Source organism: Phyllobates terribilis, unplaced genomic scaffold (genome assembly GCF_046119375.1).
Source record: "Phyllobates terribilis strain yellow unplaced genomic scaffold, ASM4611937v1 Scaffold_1__5_contigs__length_1240528914, whole genome shotgun sequence".
Classification (NCBI taxonomy): Eukaryota; Metazoa; Chordata; class Amphibia; order Anura; family Dendrobatidae; genus Phyllobates; species Phyllobates terribilis.
Window position 1 is genome coordinate 993,629,630 of NW_027362761.1, and position 15,626 is coordinate 993,645,255.

At 40.0% G+C, this 15,626-nt stretch overlaps 1 protein-coding gene across 1 annotated transcript in view; it reads left to right on the forward strand.

The window, feature by feature from the left end:
- VEGFC (vascular endothelial growth factor C) overlaps positions 1-15,626 on the forward strand; it is a 223,758-nt gene that overhangs the window by 190,507 nt on the left and 17,625 nt on the right. The window contains exon 4 of the mRNA XM_073643579.1: positions 12,834-12,988. Within this exon, the coding sequence (XP_073499680.1) occupies positions 12,834-12,988 (155 nt within the window). The remainder of the gene's footprint in view (positions 1-12,833; positions 12,989-15,626) is intronic.

A 15,626-nucleotide genomic window follows, 5' to 3' on the forward strand; every position in this document is an offset into this window, starting at 1 on the left:
CCAATGTTTTCTGGCTGATGTTTTGGTCACTTTTGAATGTTGGTTGTGCTTTCACACTCATAGTAGCATGAGATGGACTCTACAACCCACAGAAGTTGCTCAGGTAGTGCAGCTCATCAAGAATGGCACATCAATGCGAGCTGTGGCAAGGAGGTTTGCTGTGTCTTTCAGCGTAGTGTCCAGAGGCTGAGCACATGTGACAGACGTGAAAAAGTCTGGAGACGCCGTGGAGAGCGATCTGCTGCCTGCAACATCCTTCAGCATGACCGGTTAGGCAGTGGGTCAGTAATGGTGTGGGGTGGCATTTCTTTGGAGGGCCGCACAGCCCTCCATGTGTTCGCCAGAGGTAGCCTGACTGCCATTAGGTACCGAGATGAGAACCTCAGACCCCTTGTGAGACCATATGCTGGTGCGGTTCGCCCTGGGTTCCTCCTAATGCAGGACAATGCCAGACCTCACGTGGCTGGAGTGTGTCAGCAGTTCCTGCAAGATGAAGGCATTGAAGCTATGGACTGGCCCACCTGTTCCCCAGACCTGAATCCGATTGAGCACATCTGGGACATCATGTCTCGCTCCATCCACCAACGTTGCACCACAGACTGTCCAGGAGTTGGCGGATGCTTTAGTCCAGGTCTGGGAGGAGATCCCACAGGAGACCATCCGCAACCTCATCAGGAGCATTCCCAGGCATTGTAGGTAGGTCATACAGACATGTGGAGGCCACACACAATACTGAGCCTCATTTTGACTTGTTTTAAGGACATTACATCAAAGTTGGATCAGCCTGTAGTGTGTTTTTCCACTTTAATTTTGGGGATGACTCCAAATCCAGGCCTCCATTGGTTAATAAATTTGATTTCCATTGATAATTTTTGTGTGATTTTGTTGGCAGCACATTCAACTTTGTACAGAACAAAGTATTCAATGAGAATATTTCATTCATTCAGATCTAGGATGTGTTATTTGAGTGTTCCCTTTATTTTTTTGAGTAGTGTATATTACAAATTTCTTATATTCATCTGAACAATTGATATTTGCTACAATTATTGAACGTATAGTTCCCTTTAAAGCACTAAACCATCATATCTACGGCATCTAGACCAGCTATACCTGGCCCATGAACTATGTTCTGCTTCACATGTGTCACATTATAGGGTCTACATACACTAGAAAAAATAAATATTCAATTGTATAGTGAGATGCATACAAAGAATAATAATTCCCATCCTTTGTACACCCAACTGTGCAATCCCTATAGATCCTATAGATACAGAAGAGCCACCATTTTAACATTTTTCGCCAACTGTCTATTGAATTCCGAGCTGCCGCTCAGGGTTTTACTTTATAAAGATTGTTTTCCAGACTATAAAAATATTTTCAGACAAATAAATTCCAAGCTGTCTTATTCAACATACTGAAACAATCACTGACAATGTGCTTAAATAATGTATTTTATCAGCGTTCGTGTCACCACATATGTAGCATTGCATTTTTCTATTATGAAGTGATAATGCAAACAGAATAACACATCTGGGCTCATTCTTCTCTATCCAGTGCAATGTTTCCCTGTAATATATTCATGTGTAAGGAATCTTAAGGTTTCGCTTGTCGTATACAATTACCATGAAGCACTTGATTCCAATTTCATTTTATTTTAAACTTTTGATTTTCACCATGTGTTTCACTTTGGATGGTGCTAAAATCAATTTCAATATGGCAACAAATACATATAGTACATGTTGGATTTACTTCACAATTCGTTAAAGGGAACCTGTCACCAGTTTTGTCATGTGTCAACTAAAACTATCACCTTATTCAGTGCCTGTGCTGCATCCCATAAATGGTTATATAACTCCCTGACTCCCCCTGTATAGCCCCCAAAAACCTTTTAAAATTGTCCCACGCTGTATGTTAATCCTGTCGGTCCGAGGGGCATCCTTTCTGGGCTCTCTATACCTTTTCCCGGCTGCTGCTCATCGTCCTCTTGCTTTGATTTACATGGATGATGCCTCCTGCGTCATCGAAATAGCCAGTCAAAATCCCACGCCTGTGCAGAGGAATCGCTGGCTCGCACCTGCGCACTATGCTCTGCGGGCAGAGCCGAAAACATCAGTGTGCATGCGCCAGCACACGTCTTTCCGGCTCACGTAACGGAACTAGTTCGCCACCATTGCTGTGCGCATGTGTGCTGATGTTTTCGGCTCTGCCTGCAGTAGGGCAAAGCATAGTACGCAAGCGCGAGTCGGCGATTTCTCTGCGCAGGTGTGGGATCTCCCCCAGCTATGTGGATGATGCAAGAGACGTCACCTACGTCAACCAAAGCAGGAGGACGGCGAGCAGCATCCGGGAGGAGGGATAGAGAGCACAGAAAGGACGGACCGGACCAACGGGATTAACTTACAGCGCGGGAGAACTTTAAAAGGTTTTTGGGGGTTTACAAGAGAAGTAAGGGGGTTATATAACAGTTTATGGGATACAGCACAGGTGCTGAATAAGATGATAGTTTTAGTTGACACATGACAAAACTGGTGACAGGTTTCCTTTAAGTAGTGATCATCTGAATATGATTACAAACCACTTTTGGGGCAACTTTGCAATTGCATGTCAAATTTCAGATCAGAAATTAATATTTTCAATATAATATATTTATAAATTTAGTTTTCTTGATTACTATTTTGGAATTCACATAATTTTTGTGGTTGTCTAAGTCTTATTGTGATACTCTTGGGGTAAATCGCAAAAAGTACCATATAATAGTATGATTTTATGTTCATCTTTTTTTAAAACCACAGAATCACAGAATGGTAGAGTTGGAAGGGACCTCCTGGGTCATCTGGTCCAACCCCCTGCTCAAAGCAGGATTCACTAAATCATCTCAGACAGATATCTGTCCAGCCTCTGTTTGAAGACATCCATTGAAGGGGAACTCACCACCTCTCGTGGCAGCCTGTTCCACTCATTGATCACCCTAACTGTCAAAAATTGTTTTCTAATATCTAATCTGTCTCCTCCCATTCAGTTTCATTCCATTGCTTCTAGTCTTTCCTTGTGCAAATGAGAATAAAGATGATCCTTCTACAATGTGACAGCCCTTGAGATATTTGTAGACAGCTATTAAGTCTCCTCTCAGTCTTCTTTTTTGCAAGCTAAACATTCCCAAATACTGTAACTGTTCCTCATAGGACATGGTTTGCAGACCGGTCACCATTCTGGTCGCTCTTCTCTGAACTTGCTCCAGTTTGATAACCTTTGTTATCAGTCCATGTATTCTGACATATTAGGCAATTTTATGATCAAACACTATGTACATCTACTGTCTGGTTTGGTTTATATTAAATAATTACCATATAGGGTGTAGGGATTTACTCTTTCAGGTAGACATTAGGACTTAGGTTCACACAGGCAATCCAATTTTGGTCCAAATACGTGCAGTTTTTATTGCTTAACACAGGTTTGCAGCACCAAAACAAATTTGTATACATAAATCCCTAGCCTTGTCCAGGTGCTAACTAAACAGAACAGACCCTGGTTACTCATACACAGCTGAGCTAGACCCAGCTCGGTCAAACAAAATTGATATTGTCTATAGCAACCAGTGATCATTGCGGTTCTCTGCACACTGCCTGTGCCGACTCTTCTCAGAGAGGGATTCTGGCCTGTCTCTCTCTTCATCTCCAAAGACACATCCAGTCTGGTCAGCTTCCCTGAGCTGACTGACTAATGAGAACACCTAGCCTGGTTATATGCAGGGTTAGCCAGGTGATATAATTAGAACCTGTAGAGCTAGGATTTAATCCTAGATTAACTGTCTTTGCTACACAAATCCCCCTCTGCCCAAAACTGAGGGCTGGGCACCATCTGCCAACACACAGAGTCTACAGGGCTTTAAATTGACCCGAACATGAGGCTCATGCTTGATGTCACGAGGGTGGCCTAGTACCTCCAAGAACCTGCCCCTATTTTTGGGTACCAATTTCGGCTGTGCTGATTTTTGGAAGGCGGCAACATTCCTGCCACTTTAACACTGGCAAGGTTTGCTTCTCACCGGGCCAACTAGTAAGAGGTTTCAAGCGTTTTAGTAGGTTGCCATATTTTATGGGAAAGGCCTTCCTTTTCCCTGGTTGGTTTACATTATATTTGTCCTCTACCTCTTTATCCACCACCCTAGAGGGCCCCTGCCACTGGGTAAGGAACTTGCTCTCTCTTGTGGGCAATAACACAAGTACCCAATCCCCAGGCTTAAATTGTCTCACTCGAGCCGACCTATTATACCCCTGAGATTTTTCATCTTGGGCCTTGAGGAGGCACTTTTTTCCTGTCCCTTCACTTTGTTCCCGCGACACAACAAATCATTATGCCTGGCTCCTTGCAGAAACTGACTATCGGCTCCAGTCTCCTGGGGAACCCCATTTACACTTTCCAGAGTACCTTTTGCTGTTAAGTCTCTAAGCTGGGCAGTCTCAAAGTTGTCCTGGGACTCCTCCAGGTCAGGGATATTGGCTTTAGAGGATGCTTCCTCATACTCTTTTCTAGCCTGTACTGTGAAAGAAAAATTCACCATTTACATTATGTGACTTTGATATCATAGTTGACTCCTGGTGGGATACTGGGCTACTGGGTGTTACAGATTTAGCCCATAAGTCTCAGAACAAAGGAAATTCTCGACCGATAACATTAGCATGCAGCAAGTCCTTGACCACTCCCAGTTAGTGGGACACGAAACCACAGTCTGTGTGTATGTCAACCTGGGCCATAGGATAGTTCTCCATTGATACACCTTACCCCCACTCCCTTTCCAGGGACTAGCACATGTGGAAATTTGGGCATTGCCATGGTCACCAAACTCCCTGAGTCCAGAAGTCCCATCATTTGGACACCGTTCAGTCACCTGGCATTCCTGAGGCCCCTCGCCAGGATGAGGAATAGCACTGCAGGCGTGATTGGCGAGGTAGGAGTAGCACCGGCCTACGCTGCAGTCCATTGGCTCTGAGGTCAAGGGACAAACAAATGAAATATGACCCAGGACACGACACCTACAACTGATAATGGTACGAGATGTAACCTTTGAACCCAGCTCTGACCCCTTCTGGGTCTTTGTGTGCCCCTCAGATGTGGACTTGGACCCCTTCTTTTGGGTCTCCCAGAAATGTGACCTTAGGTTCTTTTGATTACTCAGGGAGTTCTCCATGGCAAAATATCCTTCCATCAGGCTTACTAAGTCATCTGCTTTCTGGGGATCTCTTTGGGTAACCCAGCTTTGCACAGATTTTTACAGTGAATGGATAAATCTGTCCACTACCACTCTTTCCACCATCTGTGCTGGAGAGCAGGTCTCGGACAGCAGCCATTTTCGCACTAGGTGTAATAGGTCAAACATCTGGGACCAGGGAGGTTTGCCCCTTTGGTAACATAGTAACGTAGGTTGAATAAAGACATAGGTCCATTCAGTTCAACCATTCTCCCCCAATTGTACTCCCTTCACTAACATACTAACTTACTGGGACTTGGCCTCACAAATGTATTATTACCATTTTTATTATTGCTGCACTATTACAATTAAAAATGTAACAAATTTATAATTTTTTAATTAGTTTTATATTTTGTATTACTCTTGTGATTCTAGTAATGGTATTACTAAAATCCCTATACCTAAATCTATTGATCCAGAAGAAAGCGAAAACCCCAGGACACAATTAAGCCAATTAAGGCGATCAGTCCTAGAACCCTGGATCAAACCTAAGTTTGATACTATTTATGTAATTATTATTAACATATTAAATGTACTACTATAGGTGTAATATTTTGCCTAATTTAACTGTAGCCCACAATGTTATGCGCATCGAGTAAATCGTCCAGCCCTTTTTTGAAAGCTGTTATAGTGTCTGCCATTACTACCTCTTGGGGTAGGGTATTCCACCGTCTGACTGTAAAGAACCCTTTCCTGTTTAGGTACCGGAATCACCTTTGTGTCCTTAGTATGGACTTTGGAAGGAATAAGTCATGTTTAGTCCTTTGCACTGACCACACATATATTTATACATGTAGATGAGATCCCCTCTGAGGCGTCGTTTTTCTACACTAAACAGACTCAACTTTTTTAACCTCTCATCATATGAGAGGCCTCCATCCCTTGTAATAATCTAGTTGCCCACCTTTGAACTGACTCCAACTTCTGAATTTCCTTTTTAAAATGTGGAGCCCAAAACTGGATCCCATATTCCAGATGTGGCCTCACCAGTGATTTAAAAAGGGGTACCAGTACATTGGGATCACAGGATTTTATTTCTCTTTTTATACATCCTAAAATCTTATTTGCTTTTGCGGCTGCTGCTTGACATTGAGTACTGCTGTTCAGCTGACTTGTAACCAGAATACACAAGTCCTTCTCCTGTTCTGTAGTCCTGAGTATACTCCCATTTAATGCATATGCAGCAATAGGATTACTATGTCCTAGGAGCATTACTCTACATTTATCTACATTAAACCTCATCTGCCAAGTGTTTGCCCATTTAGTTATCTTATCCAGATCGTTCTGCAATATTGTAGCGTCAGACATTTTCATGAGATGGAAAAAAAAGTATTTTAGTGACTAACATATGGTGATGTATAAAGATATATCATGTGTTTACATGCAACATATATATTTTTTGGACACATTTATTCCCATTTAATTTTTTTTAAACAATCCTATACCTCCACAAACGTGGTGTGAAAATGGTCTTTACTGATTTTCAACTGAGATAAGTGATACTTGTATCTTAGTTTCTTAACTTTTATGATCAATGTGTTTACTCTTATTTCTCTAATAATAAAACAAAGCTCCATTACAACTGAGGAACCCAGTACTATAACATCTGTATATTTCACTCTCTTTACATCATCTTCTAGGTAGTTAACCTTAAATTGGTTATTGTGTCTTTTCTCTCAATTTTCCAGAGCCCAGCAAAAACCTGTTACTCTCATTAGGACAGACATGCATTCCATATCACCAGTCTTGCCTCAAGCAAATCTATTCACCGAGCAATATATTGTGCACTGCTAGCATTTTCCTTTTTCCCCGTTTTCATGTTATTGCATATACGGTAATAATAATCTTGCGATAATACAAAAAAAATAAATAGATAACAATATGTACATACCGTATATATTTATGTATGATATTTAAGTTACTTTTACTTTGCTAATAATGTATACCAAGACACATGCTAATCCTTTCCATCATGATTCAGTGTTTTTCTACTTTTATGGACGCCTTTGCTCCTGTTTTAGAAAACTATTTGTGTTCCGGATTTAGTCCTATAAAATGATGCAGTTTCTTTAAGACAAACAGTAACCACTTTGCATTCCAGAAGGGTCAGTTTTCTAATCATAGCCCTGTCCTGAGAATTACTCACCGTAATTAACTTTCTTTTTTTATTAACGGTAGGCGCTTTGTATTAACTCACAGACGGAGGAGTAGCTTGTAAAAACTTACTAACTGTTATGCTTCAATTCTATCTACTGAGTGGCTCATGTACTCAATTTAGAAAACTCATAAGATGTGTTCTCGAAAAATACCGGACATTGTAACCTGAGACTCGAGGACTCCAGATCTAAAAATAACATATCCAGTGTTTTACTTTGTGCTCTGAACATTTATACCGCTGATATATGTAGAATGTCTTGTATTAGGAAAGAAACCATATGGTGATTATTGAGTTCATACATCGAATGTCAAGAAGTCATTTTAGTCTTGTCATCTAGGAATCACTGTAATACTGGTATGTGGTGTGTACACCAAGTTATCACGCTTTACTGGATCAGTGACATCACTCTTCTAAGTGTGAAAAAAATATATAAACTTGATTATAACAGTGTATACAAAAGTGCAAGTCTGTAAAATCCTGTTCAGCTTTACTGGTTATTATGCTGTAGTGGTATACCAGGGGTGGTGCAGATGCTGAGTATCCTGCTGGTCATTAAAACGTAAGAGAAGTTGTCAGTTTAGCATTGTGTCCCTTTGATGTGATGTTCCTAACATGGTTCGTAGTTGATTAGAGTGGTATATGGGCTCGAAGAAAGTAGATGAGTCTATAAACTGCTAACTACACCTCTCTAAGGATGAGCCAAGCAGAGTCAACAAAGCCAAAAGTTATGATACTTAATTCTTTCAACACCCTTTAGTGGTCTTGACTGCCTGATGTCCACCAATCATAACTTCTAACATATCACTATGACTTGTCTGAGGTTTGCTGGAACAACAGTTACATATTACAGAAATATATTAGTCTGACATGTGCCGTAGCATTGGGAGGCTTGGGGTCATAGGTGCAGTTGCCCTGGGCAAAAAAATCTTTGGGGGTACAAATTTTCAAAAGGAAACAAAAAGAAACTAGAAGTTCTATCATTAGCACCTAAGATCTAAGACACTGTACAAACCCCAGATTTCTGTCCGGTTGCCCAGGCGGGTAATACTTTGATTTGGATTGGTGCCAACACGTGGCACCAATATAATTGGATCCTGTGTTAAACCAAAGAGCCACCACTTTTTGTCCTCTAGGCTGCAGGCAGTTATAGGCTTATGCGGCTATTATAGATCTACAGCCTACAAGATGGCCACTTTCAATCTCAATTAGCGCAATCACATTAGTGGGTTGTGCCGAGCTGCTCTGTGTGTAGGGGAGAAGTGTACTTAGTCACACAGATTAGGTCAGTATTATGTTTGCTTTTTTGAGGGTGGTGGCACAAATGTGGCATTATTACTTTTGATATGGGCACTCAAGACTCATCATTTTTAAGGGGGCATTATTATTAGGGTAGATTAGTGACATTATTTGTTGTAAAGATCTACTACTACTGTATTAGAGGGCCTAATACTTGCTATGCCCCTGGAGCTAGAAAACCATGTTATGCCACTGGGTGACCCAAAAGTGATTCCTTCTCAAAAATCTAAAGTCAGAAGAAATCTGAATCACAAACAGCTGTGGTCACAAGAAAAACAATGTAAATAGTTCCTAAACATAGTTGCTAGACATATACAGTCATGGCTGAAAGTGTTGGTACTCTTGAAATTGTTCCAGAAAATGAGGTATTTCTTGCATAAAATTATTGCAATAACACGTTTTGTTATACACATGTTTATTTCTTTTGTGTGTATTGGAACAACACAAAAAAAAAACTGAGAAGAAAAGGTAAATTCGACATAATTTCACACAAAACCGCCCAAATAGGCTGGACAAAATTGTTGGCACCTTTCCAAAAATCTGGGTAAACAACTTTGTTTTAAGCATGTGATGCTCGTTCAGACTCACCTGTGGCAAGTAATAGGTGTGGGCAATATAAAAATCACACCTGAAACCAGATAAAAAGGGGAGAAGTTGACTCAATCGTTGCATTGTGTGTGGGAAAAGAGGAGTCTGAGGACCTGAGAACCATTAATGTAAAAAAATATCAACAATCTCAATGTTACAAGTCTATCTCCAGAGATCTTAATGTTATTTTGTCCATGGTGCGCAACATAATCAAGTTTAGAACCCATGAAACTGTAGCTAATCTCCCTTGACGTGGATGGCAGAGAAAAATTGGTGAAAGGTTGCAATGCAGTATAGTCCGTATGGTGGATAAGCAGCCCCAATCAAGTTCCAAAGAAATTCAAGCTGTCCTGCAGGCTCAGGGTGCATCAGTGTCTGTGCGAACTATCCGTTGACATTTCAATGAAATGAAGCGCTATGGCAGGAGACCCCGGAGGACCACACTGCTGACACAGAGACATGCAGTCAACCTTGGTGGAGGTTCAAAGATGTTCTGGGGTTGTTTTGCTGCCTCTGGCACTGGGTGCCTTGTCTGTGTGCAAAACATCATGAAATGTAAAGATTACCAAAGGATTTTGGGTCATAATGTAGTTCCCAGTGTCAGAAAGCTGGGTTTGCGTCCTAGGTCATGGGTCTTTTAGCAGGACAATGACCCCAAACATTCTTCAAGAAGCACCCAGAAATGGATGGAGACAAAGAGCTGTACAGTTCTGAAGTCGCCAGCAATGAGAGTCCGGATCTAATTCCCATTGAACACCTGTGGAGAGATCTTAAAATTGCTGTTGGGAGAAGGCGCCCTTCAAATATAAGAGACCTGGAGCAGATTTCAAAAGAAGAGTGGTCCAAAATTCCAGTTGAAAGGTTTAAGAAGCGTGTTGGTTATAGGAAGCGAATAATTTCAGTTATTTATTCCAAAGGGTGTGCAACCAAATATTGAGTTGAGGGTGCCAACAATTTTGTCCGGACCATTTTTGGGAGTTTTTTGTGAAATTATCTCCAATTTGTCTTTTTTTCTCAGTTTTTTGTGTTATTCCAATTCACACAAAGGAAATAAACATGTGTATAACAAAACATGTGTAATTGCAATAATTTTCTAGGAGAAATACCTCATTTTCTGCTACAATTTCAAGGGTGGAAACAGAGAAAAGTGCAATTTTTCATTTTTTGTTTGGAGCTATAATTTAGTAAAGGTTGTGGAATGATACAATATTTTGTGATTTTGTGGTTTTGTTTGCTATATAGTTTTATCCTTAAAAGATTCATTGTAAAGTTTCTCTCTCTGATATATGCTTATAAATTTCTGAGCAAAGCTACAAGAATTCTACAAATACCCCCAGCAGCTAAAATAAATCAGTACTACATTATTCACATATACTGACAGGATACCATAACTGTTCCTACACATACAATTCTCAAATGCCGCACTGGGAAATGTAGAATGCACAAAACTGCCTAAAACCAGCCATTGCATGTTCTGCCAAAGCATAGGAAATAAACTACATATATTTTGGGCTGTAAAAGATTCCTGCTTCCTACAGAAACAAATACATGAGTGACATATTTTGGAGAAATATTTTGAGCAACCTAAGTAAAGAGATCCCCTTTGTTTCCAACGTGGTGTCAATGTTTCAACCTTGGTTTAGCCATTTCCAGTGTGAAGAAATGTTCCTGGCGTGTGTGGTTTTAATCTTCCCTTCTTATGATCCGTGTCAAATTTAAAAGCTCCTAACAGGCTTCTCACATCGGACACAGCTGCTTTCAGAAATGTCAGAAATGTCTTTGTGCCAACAATAAAAAAAAATCCTCTACTCCGCAACCGAGTAGCAAGAATTCCACGTTCCACTTCTCTCTTCCGTGGAAAACTAATTTGTTATGTCTAAACACCTTTGTGGCGTTAAAGTCATGATTTTGGAGTAGGATTTGTTCAATCCGGAAGTAACTAATCAAAATGATAGTAAAGTATATCATTCTTACTGTCTTATGTATATGCACTGCTAGTGTACACATCTGATAAATCAGTAAATGGTATTCAAGTTGATTTATGTGCACACATTTTCCTGCCTTGTATGAATTTTAGTGCAATTTGTTGGGGTTTGATGCATGTTTTAAGTTATTGTGATTTTTATATTAATTTCACTTTTGTATGGATGCGCTTCCAGGAACTGATCTTATGATTGCTTCTTTCGTTCAAAAAAGGGTTGTGTTGTAAACCATTAATTTTTCCATTAAGTAACAGTAAATAGAGAGATTAAAAACTGGGATGCATAAAAGCAGAAACTATATTAACAAGTTGTGTAACAGTTATTCATACAACGATAAAAGTGCCACTATCATGTGATAGTGATACTTTGGATGCTGGAAGACACTCACTCAGTCCTCTGAATGGACTCATTAAGACGCCCTCATCCCATCAGTGGTGGTTATTGGCACCATTAATTGTAGGAGAGTATTTGATGGACTCTGCACTCTGCCACATTTTTCTAATGCACATACACATAACAAAAGTCACAGGATTCTGACCATTTCGACCTACCACCATTTGGGATTTTGTACAAATTGTCATTACTAGGGATGAACAGACCCGTGGAAGTTCGGGTTAGTCAAGTTCGACTGAACTTTAGTCCAAAGTTCGTCTCGGGTACCAGAACTTGAACCTTAACCCGAACCCCATAGAAATCAATGGTGACCCAAACTTTGGAGCTGGAAAATCTCTCTCTCTCTTCTTCGCTTCCGAAGTGTAAAATGGACTTCCAGGAGAAGTCAGTGTTCGGACTTCTGCACCAGACACTAGGTGTCCGGTACGAACCCCGAACTTTATAGTTCGGGTTTCCTCTTTTCTAGTCATTACATTGACCAAAGAGAGACTACTGGCTACCAAAAAATGTGCCCCTCAATGTGCCATTATCCTATAATAATTTTACTTTATGATTTTTAAGTTTTATGTATGACTTTGTAACCTACAGAAACTAAACAATAATATAGCGCAAAATGACAAAAGTCACACAATCCATCCCTCAATGTAGACACTGTGAAAGGTGTTGTTGAGATGCATTGAATAACATGATAAATATGATAGAAACATGATAGAAATAATTAAAAGGGATTCACATTTACCTCCACATCACATATTCAGCCAAGTCATTCTTCCAAACTTCAATCAACTTTTTCATCCATGAGAATTAGAGTCAACATTTCTTTATGTATTCTTTAGAATATTAGAATTCTAGTGACGGTTAAGGCAAAGTTCCCGCTTGCACATACTCATTATTATGTATACGGGTGACCACAAAGCTCAACTACTGACTGTTCATAATAACTACTGGTCTCCAGCTAAACAGCATGCCCACTAGCCATGTGGAAATTGAAGTCAATCAGCCAATTATAGCTGTAAAAATCCAAACTAAGTCATGTGTTATTAACATCTTTAACTCTGCAATTCTTTCTGTTATACCATTATAATATACTTGACTAATTACTGTTATCTACATAGCTAATTAGTAAATACTTGGACATTAATAGCCTTAAACCTTATTTTTTCCTTAGCTCTTTGAAATCACAGTCCCACTTTCTCAAGGACCGATAAAACCAGTAACCATAAGCTTTGCCAACCATACGTCCTGTCGGTGCATGTCGAAATTGGATGTTTACAGACAAGTCCATTCAATAATTAGAAGATCACTGCTAGCAACTCAAGTACAGTAAGTAGAAATGATTTAGCATATTCCTCTTCAGGGAATGTTTATATGATGTCACTGAGTAATTGTGAAGAGGTTCATGTAAAGTTCAGCACTTTAGTAACCTGTGAAGACAGTGGAGTTATGGTCAAAAACCTAGGAATTAAAAAGCCATTTACATCATAAAAGACATGTAAAGAACCAACCGCACAAAGTGTATGGTAATAGTTATAGTCAACTGACTAATGTAACCAGTATCCAGTTATGGTAAGTCTACTATTGTCCCTTCAGGTTTATCACTTGTTATACAACATAAAAGTTCAACAATGTTGGGAGAACGTGTGGGATCATGTAAGAAGAGGCAAATTATACTATTCCTTGGGATCCGTAAGCAAAAGTAGTGTAGCTTTCCTTTTCTTGAGTCATATCATAAAAGTCAAAACTAACCTCATACAACCTTCTTGGCTGCACAAGACTACATGTCGGATTTTACCAAGTCCTTATATTCAGTCAGGTGGACGCAACTACTTCTGGAGAGATTGTTTTTAGATATAGTATTTTCTTACAGGTTAACCATTGCATGGGAATACTCTAATTGCTGTCTATGACTGCCCCATAGCTAGTCCATACAAGTGCTTCTCACTAAATTAGAATATTATCAAAAAGTTAATTTATTTCAGTTCTTAAATACTAAAAGTGAAACTCATATATTATATAGAGTCATTACAAACAGAGTGATCTATTTCAAGTGTTTATTTCTGTTAATGTTGATGATTATGGCTTACATCCAATGAAAACACAAAAGTCATTATCTCAGTAAATTAGAATAGTTTCTAACAACCGCTTGAAAAATGTTTTTAAAATCCAAAATGTTGACCTACTGAAATGTATGTTCAGTAAATGCACTCAATACTTTTTTGAGGCTCCTTTTGCATCAATGCATTGATGTAGTAATGCGGCATGGCATGGAGGTGATCAGCCTGTGGCACTGCTGAGGTGTTATGGAAGCCCAGATTGCTTTGATAGCAGCTTTCAGCTCGTCTGCATTGTTGGGTCTGGTGTCTCTCATCTTTCTCTTGACAATACCCCATAGATTCTCTATGGGGTTAAGGTCAGGCGAGTTTGCTGGCCAATCAAGCACAGTGATACTGTTGTTTTTAAACCAGGTATTGATACTTTTGGCAGTGTGGACTGGTGCCAAGTTCTGCTGGAGAATGAAATTTCCATTTCCAAAAAGCTTGTTGGCAGAGGGAAGCATGAAGTGCTCTAAAATTTCCTGGTAGACGGCTGCGCTGACTTTGGTCTTGATAAAACACAGTGGACCTACACCAGCAGATGAGATGGCTCCCCAAACCATCACTGATTGTGGAAACTTCACACTAGACCTCAAGCAGCTTGGATTGTGGCCTCTGCACTTTTCCTCCAGACTCTGGGACCTTGATTTCTAAATGAAATGCAAAATTTACTTTCATCTGAAAACAACACCTTGGACCACTGAGCAACAGTCCAGGTCTTTTTCTCCTTGGCCCTGGTAAAACGCTTCTGGCGTTGTCTATTGGTCATGAGTGGCTTGACACAAGGAATGCGAAACTTGTAGCCCATGTCCTGGATACGTCTGTGTGTGGTGGCTCTTGAAGCAATGACTCCAGCAGCAGTCCACTCCATGTGAATCTCCCACAAATTTTTGAATGGCCTCTTCTTAACAATCCTTTCAAGACTATGGTTATCCCAGTTGCTTATGCACCTTTTTCTACCACACTTTTTCCTTCCACTCAACTTTCCATTAATATGCTTGGATACAGCACTCTGTGAACAGCCAGATTCTTTAGCAATGACCTTTTGTGGCTTACCCTCCTTGTGGAGTGTGTCAATGACTGCCTTCTGGACATCTGTCAAGTCAGCAGTCTTCCTCAGATTGTGGAACCTACTGAAACAGACTAAGGGACCTTTTTAAATGCTTAGGAAGCCTTTGCAGGTGTTTTTTGTTAATTATTCTAATTTACTGAGATAATGACTTTTGTGTTTTCATTGGCTGTAAGCCATAATCATCAACATTAACAGAAATAAACACTTGAAATAAATCACTCTGTTTGTAATGACTCTATATAATATGAGTTTCACTTTTTGTATTGAAGACTGAAATAAATTAACTTTTTGATGATATTCTAATTTAGTGAGAAGTACTTGTATATTATCCTATATGTAAATATACAATGCCTCCCCTACTAAGCCATGATTCCTGAGGAATTAGGATCTGTGAGGATCTTTACTTGACCTCTGTTAGCAAAATTCTAATTTATAAATCTCGCTGGGATTCGGACAGAGTAAGGCTCAGTCCACACTGCAACGGTGCCCACTGACGGGGCATACGCTCAGGAGGTATGCACCCGATAATGTGCACAGTCAGGATGGATGCCAAGACATTCGTCCACTATAAGTATCCACTGTAAAGAAATGTATACTGCATTCTTTGTCTCTTTGCAGTGACCCTCTGTATAGGAATACATCTGCTGTACTTTCATATAAAGTTAAACAAATGGTATGCAAGCGTATACTGACCACGTGGAGGCAAAAAGCACACAGTTTCGGCCTCCGTCTGGTGAATGGATGTGTATCTCGATGTTACAGTATGTCGGGAAAAGCCCTTGATGTATGCTATAGG